Source organism: Haliotis rubra, unplaced genomic scaffold (genome assembly GCF_003918875.1).
Source record: "Haliotis rubra isolate DU_JTF1 unplaced genomic scaffold, ASM391887v1 Scf1135, whole genome shotgun sequence".
NCBI lineage: Eukaryota > Metazoa > Mollusca > Gastropoda > Lepetellida > Haliotidae > Haliotis > Haliotis rubra.
The window spans coordinates 244,430-259,358 of record NW_025765043.1 but is presented as its reverse complement, the minus strand read 5'-3'; the positions used below and the strand labels follow the sequence as shown (position 1 = coordinate 259,358).

The 14,929-nt window shown below is 37.0% G+C and overlaps 1 protein-coding gene across 1 annotated transcript in view; it reads left to right on the top strand.

The window, feature by feature from the left end:
* The window catches only part of LOC124292259 (putative ankyrin repeat protein RF_0381), a 30,355-nt gene that overhangs the window by 8,358 nt on the left and 7,068 nt on the right, over positions 1-14,929 (top strand). Inside the window, exon 2 of the mRNA XM_046729326.1 lies at positions 3,982-4,062. Coding sequence (XP_046585282.1) covers positions 3,982-4,062 — 81 coding nt within the window. The remainder of the gene's footprint in view (positions 1-3,981; positions 4,063-14,929) is intronic.

Below are 14,929 nucleotides of genomic sequence, written 5' to 3'. Positions count from 1 at the left end.
GTTATTCTGACTGTGAAAAAGCTGAAAGACTGAATGAGCATCTAGTTCATCAGTGGATGACAATAATGTATGTCTACCATATTTCAATAAACGAACGGGCGCAATTTTTGACACCCTATCTATACTAAGCACATAAAGAAACTGTGCATACAAAAATTTAAAATAATTTTTTTAGACACATAAGGATTTAAACTCAGAGATTAGTGACATGTATCCAATATGCATGCACGTGCCACGTTCCGTGACGTCAGTGGGTTCATCCTTGAGACGCGCAATACGTTGTTGCAGGTGCATTCCGGGAAAGAGAAACAGAGCAAATGAATGCCACACAACACTGTCACTTTGGAAAGCTCAACCCCTGCCCTTGCGATCGTTCAAAAAATTAAACGGCTATTGAAACGCATAGCATGCCAAGGCTCACGTCTGCACAACGTCATGCGGCCATTGGGATGGTCCGTGGCGGAATGTCTCAACGACAAGTGGCTGCACATTTCCCCTGCCACCGGAAATATTATTTCTATCGTTTGAAGTATGAATTAGAGGGAAATTATCTTCTCCTAGCGGTATGAAGCGTTCACATGGGTTATCTGCCCGGTAGGTGGCGTGTTATGGGAGTATATAAGGGTGTAGATATTTGAAATTGGCATTCTCGATTAGTGCACTCCCGGCCTTTCAGCATTTAACATGAATTCTGACGAAAAATTAGACGCAATTTTGTCACAACTAGAGAGAAATAAAGCCACGTTTGAATCCGCCCTCGACGAACGATTTGGGGCTTTGAGGGAAGAATTCGTTCAGACATCTAAAGACATTAAGAGTCTGAAAGCAGAAAAAGATTACACCTGGCGTCGTGAAGGTAACAAAATTCAGTTCAGTTTTAACGAAGAAACTGCGGATGCTTTAAAAGAAGTGTTGGCCGCCATTCGGGGTAAACGTTTTGAGGAAAGTGAAACGTTAGTAACGTCAGAGTTGGAAAGAATCCTTAAAAGAAACAAACTCATCAAAATAGCTGATTCGTCTGAAGGTGGGTGGCAGACAGTGAGGAATTACGTGGCAAACGTTTCCGATGATGACCGGAAAATCACGATGGCAGATAACAAAGCGTTGCGTAAATTACGCCAGAAGCGTGGAAGAGGTGCTCCATACCCGAGTAGGTCAACCCAGAGACCGACAACGATGTCTCAGCCCATGCAAAGTGTCCTTCACCAAACTACTCCTGTGCTTCACCAGCCTAGCACTAGTCATCTTTTTCGCGGGAAAAGCGGGGAGCCTGGATCATGTTTCACATGCGGAGACTTCGGCCACTTCAGGAGAGAGTGTCCCTTTAATTCGAGTTTGTCAGCCGGAGCGTCAACTTCCAACACCCAGGGAAACAAGTAGTTCCTGTCAAGACTTGTCAGTTGAGTATTTCTCAAATGACGGTTTTGTTGATGATGTATGTCCTATAAAGCTCACTGATGACTATTATGAATATGAACAAGGCACGTCTGAAATTGTTGTAAGGGGACGTCTCAAAAGCAATGTTAAATTTTGGAAAGATATCAAAGCTTCTCAATTTGTCATTGATCTTACACAACATGGTTACAAGATTCCATTCGTCAATTGTCCACCTCCTATGTCAATTTCTAACAACCAGTCAGCATTAAAACATAGTGATTTTGTTACGCAGGCTATTGACGATCTATTGAAGAAAACAAAAACAGGTTAAAAAACAGGTTAAGACGATGGGTTGAAACAAACGAACTTATATCAGAGAGTCAAGCTGGATTCTGTCCCGGATATTCTACAGCAGATCACCTATTCACGCTTCAATCACTATGCTCAAAATATCTTTGTAAACAAAAGGGTAGATAGTATTGTTGTTTAATAGACTTCTGAAAGGCCTTCGATCTTGTGGACAGGAAACGAATGTTAACTCTTCTGCTTCAAAAAGGATGTCATGGAAAAGTCATTACTCTTCTGAAGAACATGTATTCATCGATCAAGGCGTGTGTGAAGGTGCAAGGAAACCCAACTGAAATATTCTCAACATCTGCAGGGGTTCGACAAGGCTGCATTCTCAGTCCAGTGTTATTTATATTATATATATATGAACTTGAAACAGCCATGTATAGATGATGTACAAATGGAATATTCGTCACCCAAGATATTGAAGACTTGACGCTCCTACTTTTTGCAGATGACGTTGTGTTATTTTCGTTTACCATCCTCGGCTTACAGAGACAGCTTAACACACTGGAATCCTACTGCTCAGAATCAGGATTACAACTGAAGTTTAATAAATCCAAGATTATAGTTTTTAGAAATGGTGGAAAACTAGCACAGAATGAAAAATGGACTTATAAAGGACTGCCTATCAAAACCGTCACCTTTACAAATACCTTGGACTTATCTTCTCATCACAACTAGTATGGACAAAAGCATGTGACACTCTCGCACAGCAAGCTAGTAAGGCATGCCTCGCAAATAGATTCCTACAGAAAAATAAAGAAATAACGTTTTCAACTGCATGTACAATTGACACTAAAGTTTTACCAATACTCCTCTATGGAGCAGAAGTATGGGGATGCAAGTATTCAGCTTCAGTTGAAAAAGTTCAGTCAAACTACTTTAAACACCATCTCAAAGTTGCAAAATTTGCTTCAAACAAGGCAATTCTTGGCGACACTGGAAGACATTTGATTTATATATCAACACAAATAAAGGCCATCAAGTACTTGATAAAAGTTCTACAAATGACAACCGATCGCCACGCACACCAGTGTTACCGAATGCTTTAATCACTCGATGATGTAGGAAAAAGAAACTGGACTTCTGATATTAGAGAAACATTGTTCAAGATAGGATTCTCACATGCATGGATCGCACAGGATGTCGGATATGTAAACAATGTGTTATCATGTTTAAAACAGCGCCTCAAAGATATATCACACCAAAACTGGCATCATGAGATAAACAGTTCAAGTTTCCTTACCCACTACGCTTCGTTCAAGTTTTCACTGGAAAGAGAATCATATATCACGAACATCAGGAACAAACAACTGATAAGAGTCTACTTCACATGTAGAGCTTCACTAACAAACTTCAAGATAAACAAGCTAAGAACCAATAAAGATACGACGGCAATCAACCCCATCTTTGAACTTTGTAATCATAACCTTAAAGAAGATGAGAACCATGTATTTCGTTTGTGACAAGTATAATCAAGCCAGAACTCTATATCTACAGAAGCTACAATCAGTCTACAGAGGCCCACTAACCATTCAGGCAATTTTCGTGTCACAAAATAGTAATGTACAGCATCTAACAGCTATCTCTCTCAATGAGATATTCAAAATTAAGATCAAAAAGAAACTCAAAATGTTTATGATCACGTGTAATTTATATTGTATTTGTCAACTGTATCATAGGCCTTATGGCCTAAATACTACTGAATAAACTTTTTTTTCTCTCTCTCTCGCTTATAAAACCCCAACAGATTAATGCCATATATTGGAAAGGCACCCGAAGTTATTACAAGTACTACTCATTTTTTAATTCTGTCAAGGGAAAAGTTGATTACATGGGGAGCTTCTGTATTCCGTTGACTTCTATATATCCTCCCGCAAATCGACACGATATTTCACAACATGAATGGAAAGTAACGAAATGAAGGTATGAAGCCGAACAAAAAGCCACTTCACGTTGTTTTTGCCACAAAGTAGGTCCATAAGGCAAATATTTCGGACCAGTACCATCGGGAATGTCTCGGAACGATATCACGATTGCAATTTTGACAGCTGGTTTTGACAGCTATGTTGACGGACCCTTTGAGAGTTATATCCCTTACTTTTGGGGGCGTGGTTAACTCGCCATTGGTGATCCGTTAATTGACCACTGGTGGTTACCCGGGATAATAGAAATGGCGGCGTGTAGAGAGTTGGAGTTTTGTTTGTTTCCCTGTCAGGTAAGACTCATGTTATCTGACTACATTATTTACAGATTCAACTCCCGGGAGTGCATCATCGTTGTCTGACGTTCATGATCAACAGACTGAGAGTGGATATGCCAAGGAACATGAAGGTATGTAGTCCACAATATTCAATTGTTTTCACTTTTAGAGCATGTCCTAATGATTGATATAACAGAAGTATAGAGTCTACATGTATCTCCACATTTGCTTGAAGATATGGCCTACTTAACAATAGAAACTGTGTTTCCTGGCATTTGACATATATATATATATATATATATAAGGGCAAATCCGACCTTTGGGCGACAGTACTATAAGCTGCGACCTTTGGGCGACATTGCCATATATTACAAACGGACATTGATTTTTTATATTTTAATTTTTAATTTTTTATAATTAAACATTAAAAGGGGATAAAACCTTGTAGATATATACAAATAGAGAATATATTTTTGATGTCGCCGATACCGTGTGGCCCAAAGGTAAAGTGTACGGCGTACATATATATATGCGACCTTTAGGCGACTGTCGCCCAAAGGTCGTATATATATGTCGCCCAATGGTCGCTTATGTAATATACATATATATATATGTCGCCCAATGGTTGCTGTTTAATACAATATACTATATACATTTCCATGGCTGCTTATTTCATATATGTCGCCCTTTGGTTGTTTATGTCTTGCGCGCCGAGGAAATTATATTTCATATCTGTGTGCATGAAACTGACTTTCTTGTTTCAGATCTTTAACATCGCACATACAATCAATTCATAGTTTTGTGCTTAATTTTCTCAAATATGATGCAGTCAAACAAATCAGGCTAGTTAGAATTAATACTGAGATTATGATTACTTGTAATATTTCTAAGAATATTATGCTGTAACAGACATTTATCATTTGGCATAACTTGCAATTATTGTTTCCCACTCAAGCGCCGATGTGCCCTTGCTTCATATTAGTGTCCGTTGTTTACCATTCGAGGTTTGCTAAGGATTAAGTTTTAAGGATATGTTAAGATTAACCAACAACTAAATATCAAATATTCCCATACTCAAACACTGAAAACTTCTATAGGAAATAGAGGGGTGGGGTGGGGGTGGTAAGAAAACGGCATTGTATCGCTTCCCGTGAACGAAGACGATTTTGTCAGTAAAGACATCAAATTTTCAATTAAAAATTATTAGACAATTTTATTTATCTTTTTAGTTCTAATTTGGTTTTGCTAAGCATTGTATTATGTGTAGGGATTAGGATTAGCGTGTGCATTTGCCTCGTATACACCGTCGGAAATGGCAATCAGCTGTGTACACTTTCCCCCGAGATCTACCGGTGATTTAGTTAAAATTTATCCAATATTACCACGCGATGAATTCTAATGGAGTGATCGAAAAAAATCTAGTATCAGAAATTATGTTGTGTTTCTATAAGAAATATATTGTTTCGTTTTAATTGCAGGCTTTGCTCTATAAATGTAAAGTATCTATAATCATAACTGAGGTTATGCGAGAGCACGCACTATGGTGTTTTGCTGGATAGGATTTATGCAAGGAACAATTTGACCTGTCACCGATAAGGTTTCGCGCGATCTCGCTTATTCCACCGCGAAAACACTTCGTTGACATGTAATAGTCCAACTGCAAGAAATATTACTTTTAGCGAAAACAAATATGTATGCAATATACGTATCCATTTCCTGCCAAATACACTTCAATTCGAGGCGTGAGTAGATGTAAAATGATAGTGATTGTTGCGACTAATGCGGACCGAAGTTAGAACATCGGGGAGACACAGGATATAACTGCAGTTGATATAAACATTCTTTTTTTACCTTTTGAGTAAAATTAAAAACTGGATTGCAAAGTCCAGATATGAAAAACGTCTTTTTAACTAGATAAAGTAACATCATTAACTTTCGTCTTCAAATATGGATTTGTTGAAACTAATTCTAATGACTGATCACAATGAAGAGATGAGCGAAGGTTGATGAAGTCTGAATACCATCTAACCACAGCCCATTTTGAGCGTGTCGGGATTATTCCCGTATTCTTATCATACACTGAGGCATACCAGACGACTCCTGAATAAACTGGGGGCTCCGACACTGATATTTGCCAAATGTCTGGTCTGAATACCATTTAAACACAGCCTATTTTGAGCCAGTCGGGACTATTCCAGTATTCTTATCATACACTGAGGCATACCAGACGACTCCTGAATAAACTGGGGGCTCCGACACTGGTATTTGCCAATTGTCTGGTCTGAATACCATTTAAACACAGCCTATTTTGAGCCAGTCAGGACTATTCCCGTATTCTTATCATACACTGAGGCATACCAGACGACTCCTGAATAAACTGGGGCTCCGACACGGATATTTGCATGTTGTCTGGTCTGAATACCATCTAAACAGAGCCCATTTTGAGCCAGTCAGGACTATCCTCGTTTTCTTGTCGTACAATGAGGCATACCAGACGACTCCTGAATAAATTGGGGCTCCGACACTGATATTTGCCTAATTTCAGTTCTAAATATCATTTGAACACAGCCCATTTTGAGCCAGTCGGGACTATTCTCGTTCTCCTATCATACACTGAGGCATACCAGACGACTCCTGAATAAACTAGGGCTCCGACGCTGATATTTGCATAATGTCTGGTCTGAATACCATTTAAACGCAGCCCATTTTGAGCCATTCAGGACTATTCCAGTATTCTTATCATACACTTAGGCATACCAGACGACTCCTGAATAAACTAGGGCTCCGACACTGATATTTGCCTGATGTTTGGTCTGAATACCATCTAAACAGAGCCCATTGTTAGCCAGTCGGGACTATTCTCGTTCTCTTGTCGTACATTGAGGCATACCAGACGACTCCTGAATAAACTGGGGCACCGACACGGATATTTGCCAAATGTCTGGTCTAAATACCACCTAAACAAAGCCCATTTTGAGCCAGTCGGGACTATTCCCGTTTTCTTATCATACACTGAGGCATACTGGACGACTCCTGAATAAACGTGGGCTCTTACACTGATATTTGCCTGATGTCTGGTTTGAATACCATCTAAACACAGCCCATCACCGCACTAGATCCGCAAGTGCTACCACCCCACGCCCCTATTTTTTCCAAATCAGCTTCGGAGACTTCACCATTTGAAATGGAGCCACATTCCACCCCAGTGCGAACCAATGATAGGAACAAGAAAAAATTGTAAGTTTAATAATTACTATTTATTAAATCAAATAGTTTTGACATTCTTATTTGCATAACTTCACAAAAAAGTGTAATAGTGGCATTTACACTTCTCTGATCGAGACTTTGACTAACATTTGTCAGGTTAAATTGCTAACAATGTTGTTCTGTGATAAGGTGTTTCACTCTGAGAGGGTGGGTTCAAATCACACAAGGGATTCACTCCACCCCCACCAGCAAAGTACTAGTATCTGTACTATACTGGGAAAGTGAATTCCCAAATGTAACATCCCTTAGAAATGATCTGAATATGTATTAAGTTAATTTCATTCTTAAAATGTGTGCCATCTCTTCCTTGTCCTTTGCTGCTGTATTTTCTGCTTGTTCATCATTTTTGTTCTCAGCTGAACATAAGAGCATTCGTGCTTGGAAATCTGTAGCAATGACTGAATGGTCTCCGTTTCTGAAATATAACAAAGTTTTCAAAATTATGCTAAAACATCAAGGTACAGTGAGTATCATCACTCAGCTTCTAGTCCTATAATCTTTACCCAACTCCCCAACTTAAGGTTTTATTAGGACAAGTAAACATTTGCCATTTTAAGATTTAGCTAATTTGTTATCATTATGAGGACTTGTGGCCTAAATATACTATTCACGCTTTGCTATGAATTAAATCATTGATTCAACAGAAAACTATAATTTGGGATCAAATTTGGTTTAAATATCTAAGCTTATTGTAAGCATGGATCCTAGGTTTCAGTATGTCATTTCATCTTGTGGATCCCATACCTGGTATTGACAGGTGTTGTTTGTTTGTAAATGACTCGTTCCATGATTTGCAAAATGGTTGATTGGTGCCATTAAAACCATTTTTATGGTTACTCATGTATCAAGTGCATAAGGTTAGACTAAAGTAGCTGTTTGCCTAAAGAAGGGTTACTATATTATTATTTATCCAGTTTTAAATGTATACAATTTCAAATTATAAATCTATGTGTAAGTATAGTTGGGAATTTTTGTAATCCTTAGCAAAGTGTGAGTAGTATATGTTAGTTTCTAATCAATGCAATATACAATATAACAATCTATAGTCATTAAATTAAGTTTGCTTTAACGTAGAATAGAAATAGTTCTATAAAGATGGAGCCTTGAGTATTCAGAAAACTGTAATCTCGTAACATGGCTGAAAATTGAATGGGAGTGACTGCCACTGTCTATGAGTTAAATGAGGGTCAGCACTAGTAGTGAGTGAGTTTAGTTTTTAGCTATGACAAGCGAACGCTTAAACCACTAGGCTACCCCTCCGCCCGTCAACCCTAGTAGTAGTAAGCGCTTCATTAAGCAGATACAGACTGAATACCACAGAGAAAGGGAAAGGTGGGAGGATGTCCAGATAGATACTGGTTAACTTAATTGCTTAGTGTTTATCAAACAAGTGAAATGATGATGAAACAAAACATTGACGATATTAATATGCAGCAACATACACATGTTTTGGTATATACTCAGAGAAATTATTACGGCAATGATAAAATAATCAAAGCAACAAGAAAGTAATTGAACAAAAGAGACATTTTAATTAAAACAACATTTTGATTGACAAAAAATGGCAGCATTAGGTTTTTGTATAACAAAGGTCTGAACTGTAAATATGTAAAAAAAAGGAACATATCTGATTCGCTTAACTTCTAAACCAAACTTCATAAAATTCTGCATACAATTGGCTCAGTGATTTTTCTCCAAATCTCCTACATGTCATGCATGATGCAATTGGAACCAGTTGATGACATATGTCAGCAGTATGTCAGCCAAGTTCTAGCAGTGCTAAAGGCTAAGGGTTAGTTATCTAGTTAGAAAAAAGACATGGTATGTTTTCAGATTTGAGAGTTTTGTTGTGTATTTGATAAACAGAAATTACATTTAGAGCACATAAGTTTAGCTTGAGGTTTGAAATGTAAACAATTTTGGCATTGACTACTCAATGAAACCCACAAATCTAGAAAACATACAGTATGTACTGACACTATAGAATACAAACATGATTTGTCATTTTTGTAATTTTTATCTATCTAGGTGACATATCATTTGAGGTGTTGAATCATAACTGACATCAGTCAATACAGACTGCAAGGAAGAAATCTTAACCCTTTAGTATGTATGATTTAATACTACAGCTCAGTGCACAGTGGGACAACCAAACCCAACTTATCTATATGATATACCTAGATTACAAACTGATTAGTTAAATAGCCTCTTTAGGGATACACAGTTTGATTACATTCGACTGTAGTCAAGTGAACTCCAGAGAGTTTGGTATATACACTATATATGATGTGTAACCCAATGGTGTACTGATAATACATATGATGTGTTGCCCACAGGTCTACTGATTGTATGATGTGTTGTCCTAAGTTCTACTGGTAATATAAATGATGTGTTGACCACAGGTCTACTGGTGATATATAAGATGTGTTGCCCTAAGGTCTACTGGTGATATATAAGATGCGTTGCCCTTAGGTCTACTAGGGCCATATAAGACGTGTTGACGACAGGTCTACTGATTGTATAATGTGTTGCCCTAAGGTCTACTGGATATATATATGATGTGTTGCCCACAGGTCTACTGGGGACATATAACATGTGTTGACCACAGGCCTACTGTAGATATATATGATGTGTTGCCTAAGGTCTACTGGTAATATATATGATGTGTTGACCACAGGTCTACTTGGGACATATAACATGTGTTGTCCACAGGCCTACTGTAGATATATATGATGTGTTGCCTAAGTTCTACTGGTAATATAAATGATGTGTTGACCACAGGTCTACTGGTGATATATAAGATGCGTTGCCCTAAGGTCTACTGGTGACACATAAGATGTGTTGCCCTAAGGTCTACTGGTGATACATAAGATGTGTTGCCCTAAGGTCTACTGGTGATATGTAAGATGTGTTGCCTTAAGGTCTACTGGTAATATATATGATGTGTGGCCCTATGGTATACTGGTAATACATATGATTCGTTGCCCACAGGTCTACTGGTGATATATAAGATGTGTTGCCCTAAAACAATTGGTGATATATAAGATGTGTTGCCCTAAGGTCTACTGGTAATATATATGATGAGTTGCCCTAAGGTCTACTGGTGGTATATAAGATGTGTTGCCCTAAGGTCTACTGGTAATATATATGATGTGCTGCCCTAAGGTTTACTGGGGATATATAAGATGTGTTGCCCAAAGGTCTACTGGTGACATATATGATGTGTTGACTTAAGGTCTACTGGTGATGTATAGGATGTGTTGCCCTAAGGTCTACTGGTAATATATAACATGTGTTGCCTACAGGTCTACTGGTGATATATAAGATGTGTTGACCAAAAGTCTACTGGTGATCTATAACATGTGTTGCACACAGGTCTACTGTTGATATATATGATGTGTTGCCCTAAGGTCTACTGATTATATGATGTGTTGCCCACAGGTCTATTGAAAATATATGATGTGTTGCCCAAAGGTCTGCTGATAACAGATATGATGTGTTGCCCAAAGGTCCTCTGATAAGGTCTGGTGTGAATATATATGTGTTGCCCAATGGTCTGTAAAAATAACAGATTGGATACGTAAAAATAAAGGTACGTAAAAATAATAGATGAGATGTGTTGCCCAATGGGCTGTGATTATAACAGATATGATGTGTTACCCAACATTCTGCTGAATATTAATACATAATCAATCAAGTTTATTTCGTAATAAGGCCTTAGGCCCACGTACAATACAAATAAGCATGTGTAATTATAAGATAGTGGCATTTGACAATCAGGTTTATGTGTATAAAGAACGCAATGACAATGCTTCCTTAATGTAAGAAGAACAATTTGTTAGTGTTGAAAACTTTGTACAGGATAATGTGTTTAGAAAGTATTGCTGATCTATGTAATTTGGTAATGCTTTAAAGTACTTATAGCGCAAATCATGATAAATTTTACATGCAAATAGGAAATGAAATTCATTTTCTACAAAATTATCATTACAAATATTACATAGTCTTTGGTGCCTCGGAACTCCATCAAATCTACCGGTATTTTTATATATTGGAAGTGCACCGATTCGTAACATTGTTATTCGACGCCTCGCATCTTTAGATTTCAATAATGTTAAATATGGCTCAATGCAAAATACACTTTTGATACTGGAATAGACATCAAGCGATGAACATTTGTGCATTTCTGAAAATATGAATTGCTTCTGACAATCACCAACTCTTGCATGAAAATCGTTCAAAAATTGTTCCTCGTTGCCAACTCCTTGAGCTTCCACACAAAACCAAAACCATAATTGAACAAAAGTATTTCGGACAAAATATACCCACGTTTTCCTACCAACTTTGTCTAAATTGTGCAACATAATATAGCACTGCTTTGGATTTCTATCCTTTGGTAAGCGTAAAAGTTTGAACCAATACTTCATAACACGTAATAAACTATCAACATAAATATAATTTCTACCACATTCCGCCAATACAGCAGCATTAGAGCATGTATAACTTACGCCCAACACATACTTACAAAATCTGATGTGAAACTGTTCAATAACATGCCATTTCCGAAAACCCCATATTTCCGAAGCGTACAAAATTATCGGCTTTATCTGAACGTCAAAGAGTTTGAACAAAATAATTGGAGAAATATTTTTAAGTCTCCTACCAGAAACCTTAACTGAACACAAGGCGTTATTCGCTTTATTTACCAGATTTTGAACCGATTTAGACCATGAAAGTCTATTTGAAAACAATAAACCCAAATAATTATAATATGTAGAAACGTTTAGCTTATGATCATCAAAGTACCATGATTCATACCGCCTTAATTTACCACCATTTCTAAACACTAGCACCTCTGTTTTCTCAAAATTTACAGACAAGACCCATTTTTTGCAAAACTGTAGTAATACATTGATCTTCCTCTGAAGACTAATGGCAGAATCTGCAAACAAACATAAATCATCTGCATACAGTAGCATATACAATTCCATAAACTCTGGATCAATAAATACGCCCTGTCACCACAAGTAATTATTTCCGTATACAACTGGTTAACAAACAACGCAAATAGAAGAGGACTTAAAATACAACCTTGCCGAACCCCACTCAAAGAATCAAAATATTCCGAAACATTTAAATTGTTTAGCTTAACACTAACCTTTGTCTTTGAATACATATCTCTAATGATATTGAACATAGGACCATGGACACTATTAGATAACAGAACAAACCAAAGAAGATCTCTATTAACTGAATCAAACGCCTTACGAAAATCAACAAATAAACAATAAAATCTACCTCCTGTTTTTGACAAATATTTCTGTATAACACTTTGGAGTGTAAAAATGTTATCGACCGTAGAATAGCCCTTACGGAAGCCACCTTGACACTCAGGGTACAGATCTAACACGTCAACAACCTCTTTCAAACGCCTGTTCAAAATGGAAGTAAAAACTTTGCCACAAATATCCATAAGGGAGATACCACGATAATTATTTACTTCATGAATGCTTCCTTTTTTATGCAATGGAAATATAATACTAAGTGACCACTGATCTGGAAATTTACCTGACCTAAAAACGCCATTAAACAAAGTACATAAATATTTTAAACAAATAAAATGTATCTGCTGACATGGAATTGAGGTGTCTTCAGTTCTCATTTGCTGAATTTCCTGTGTATGAAGGACACCAAAACATTAATGCAAATGTATCAACAATTACATGAATCATTTGATAACAACCCATTTAAACACCTGATACAATTATGTAAAACAAATTTAATTGAGAACCCATCCATCCCCACCCCCCAACCGACCCAAGTGATATGAACATAATGGTGTCAGAACTTTAATACACCTGATTATCCGATGGAAGATTGAAAGTTTGACAACAGACAAACAACAAAATGTAGGGAATATGTTAATTTGTATACTCTGTATTGAAAAATGCCAATCCTTTCTGAATTGTGTGCACTACGAAACACCACACGCATCAGCTCTCTATTAAACTATAAAAGATATGATTATTGCAGGGATAAATTTTTGAATTGCAAATGTTTGGACATCAAACAAGTGCAAAAGTCAATAGAAAAGCTTAAATATGTTGAAAATTACCCTATTGATATTTGAAAAGAGCAAATTATGCCAATTTTCAAAATTTCTACATTTTCTGTAACGTTTTCCATGATCAGAACCACAATACTTGTCTGGAACTGCTTGTTATGAGAGTGTATACAGTTTTTCTTTAAATTTTTCATATATGTCATCAAAGACAGACTATCTGCATATAAGGCTATTCCATGTCTATCACTTAATCTCTTATTGGCTATTTTGAATTTTTGATACTTAAATGAATAGTAAAAGATCCTGTATTTAGATAATACCTAAAACATGTATTGCTGCACTCGGTACTGATCGGCACACTACCATTCAAGATAACTGTACTAATATTGAGAAGGATAAAACAAATTGCAAAGATTCATGAGGCATTACTTCATCGGGTATTGCAAGTTTGTGGTGCTGAATTCTAAAGGTAGGCCAGAACAATGTTTAGGTGAGGAATGCCACGATACATCAATACTTTTTCTAAGATGATACAATCATTGATACATTCAAAACTCTATCGATATTTAGTTTTGAAAGTATTGATTTAAACATGTTTTAATATGTATCGTTCACATTTTGCAATTGTATCATGTTTTTTATGTTATGAGAGTTATAAATGATTATTGTTCATACACAAAGATGGGAAATTAGAACTTTTTAATCTCTGAGAATAGAAAATGTGGATCTTTTCAAGGACGCTTATAAAATATAAAATATTTAATGTTCAAAATGTAACTAATTTTACACAATAATGCAGCGAAAATAGGTATCATGATACATATCGAATCATGTCATGAGTATCGTGATACGTATCGATTCAAGAAACTTATGTATCGCGACATCGCAGCACATCATTTATATTACCAGTAGACCTTAGGGCAACAAATCTTATATATCACCAGTAGACCTTAGGGCAGCACATCTTATATATCACCAGTTGACCTTAGGGCAACACATCTTATATATCACCAGTAGACCTGTGGGCAACGAATCATATGTATTACCAGTATACCTTAGGGCAACACATCATATATATTACCAGTAGACCTTAGGGCAACACATCTTATATATCACCAGTAGACCTTTGGGCAACACATCTTATGTATTACCAGTAGACCTTAGGGCAACACATCATATATATTACCAGTAGACCCGTGGGCAACACATATATCACCAGTAGACCTTAGGGCAATACATCATATGTATCACCAGTAGACCTTTGGGCAAGACATCATACAATCAGTAGACCTTTGGCCAACAAATCTTATATATCACCAGTAGACCTTAGGGCAACAAATCTTATATATCATCATTAGACCTTAGGGCAACACATCTTATATATCACCAGTAGACCTTAGGGCAACACATCTTATCTATCACCAGTTGACCTTAGGGCAACACATCTTATATATCACCAGTAGACCTGTGGGCAACGAATCATATGTATTACCAGTATACCTTAGGGCAACACATCATATATATTACCAGCAGACCCGTGGGCAACACATATATCACCAGTAGACCTTAGGGGAATACATCATATGTATCACCAGTAGACCTTTGGCAAACACATCATACAATCAGTAGACCTTTGGCCAACACATCTTATATATCACCAGTAGACC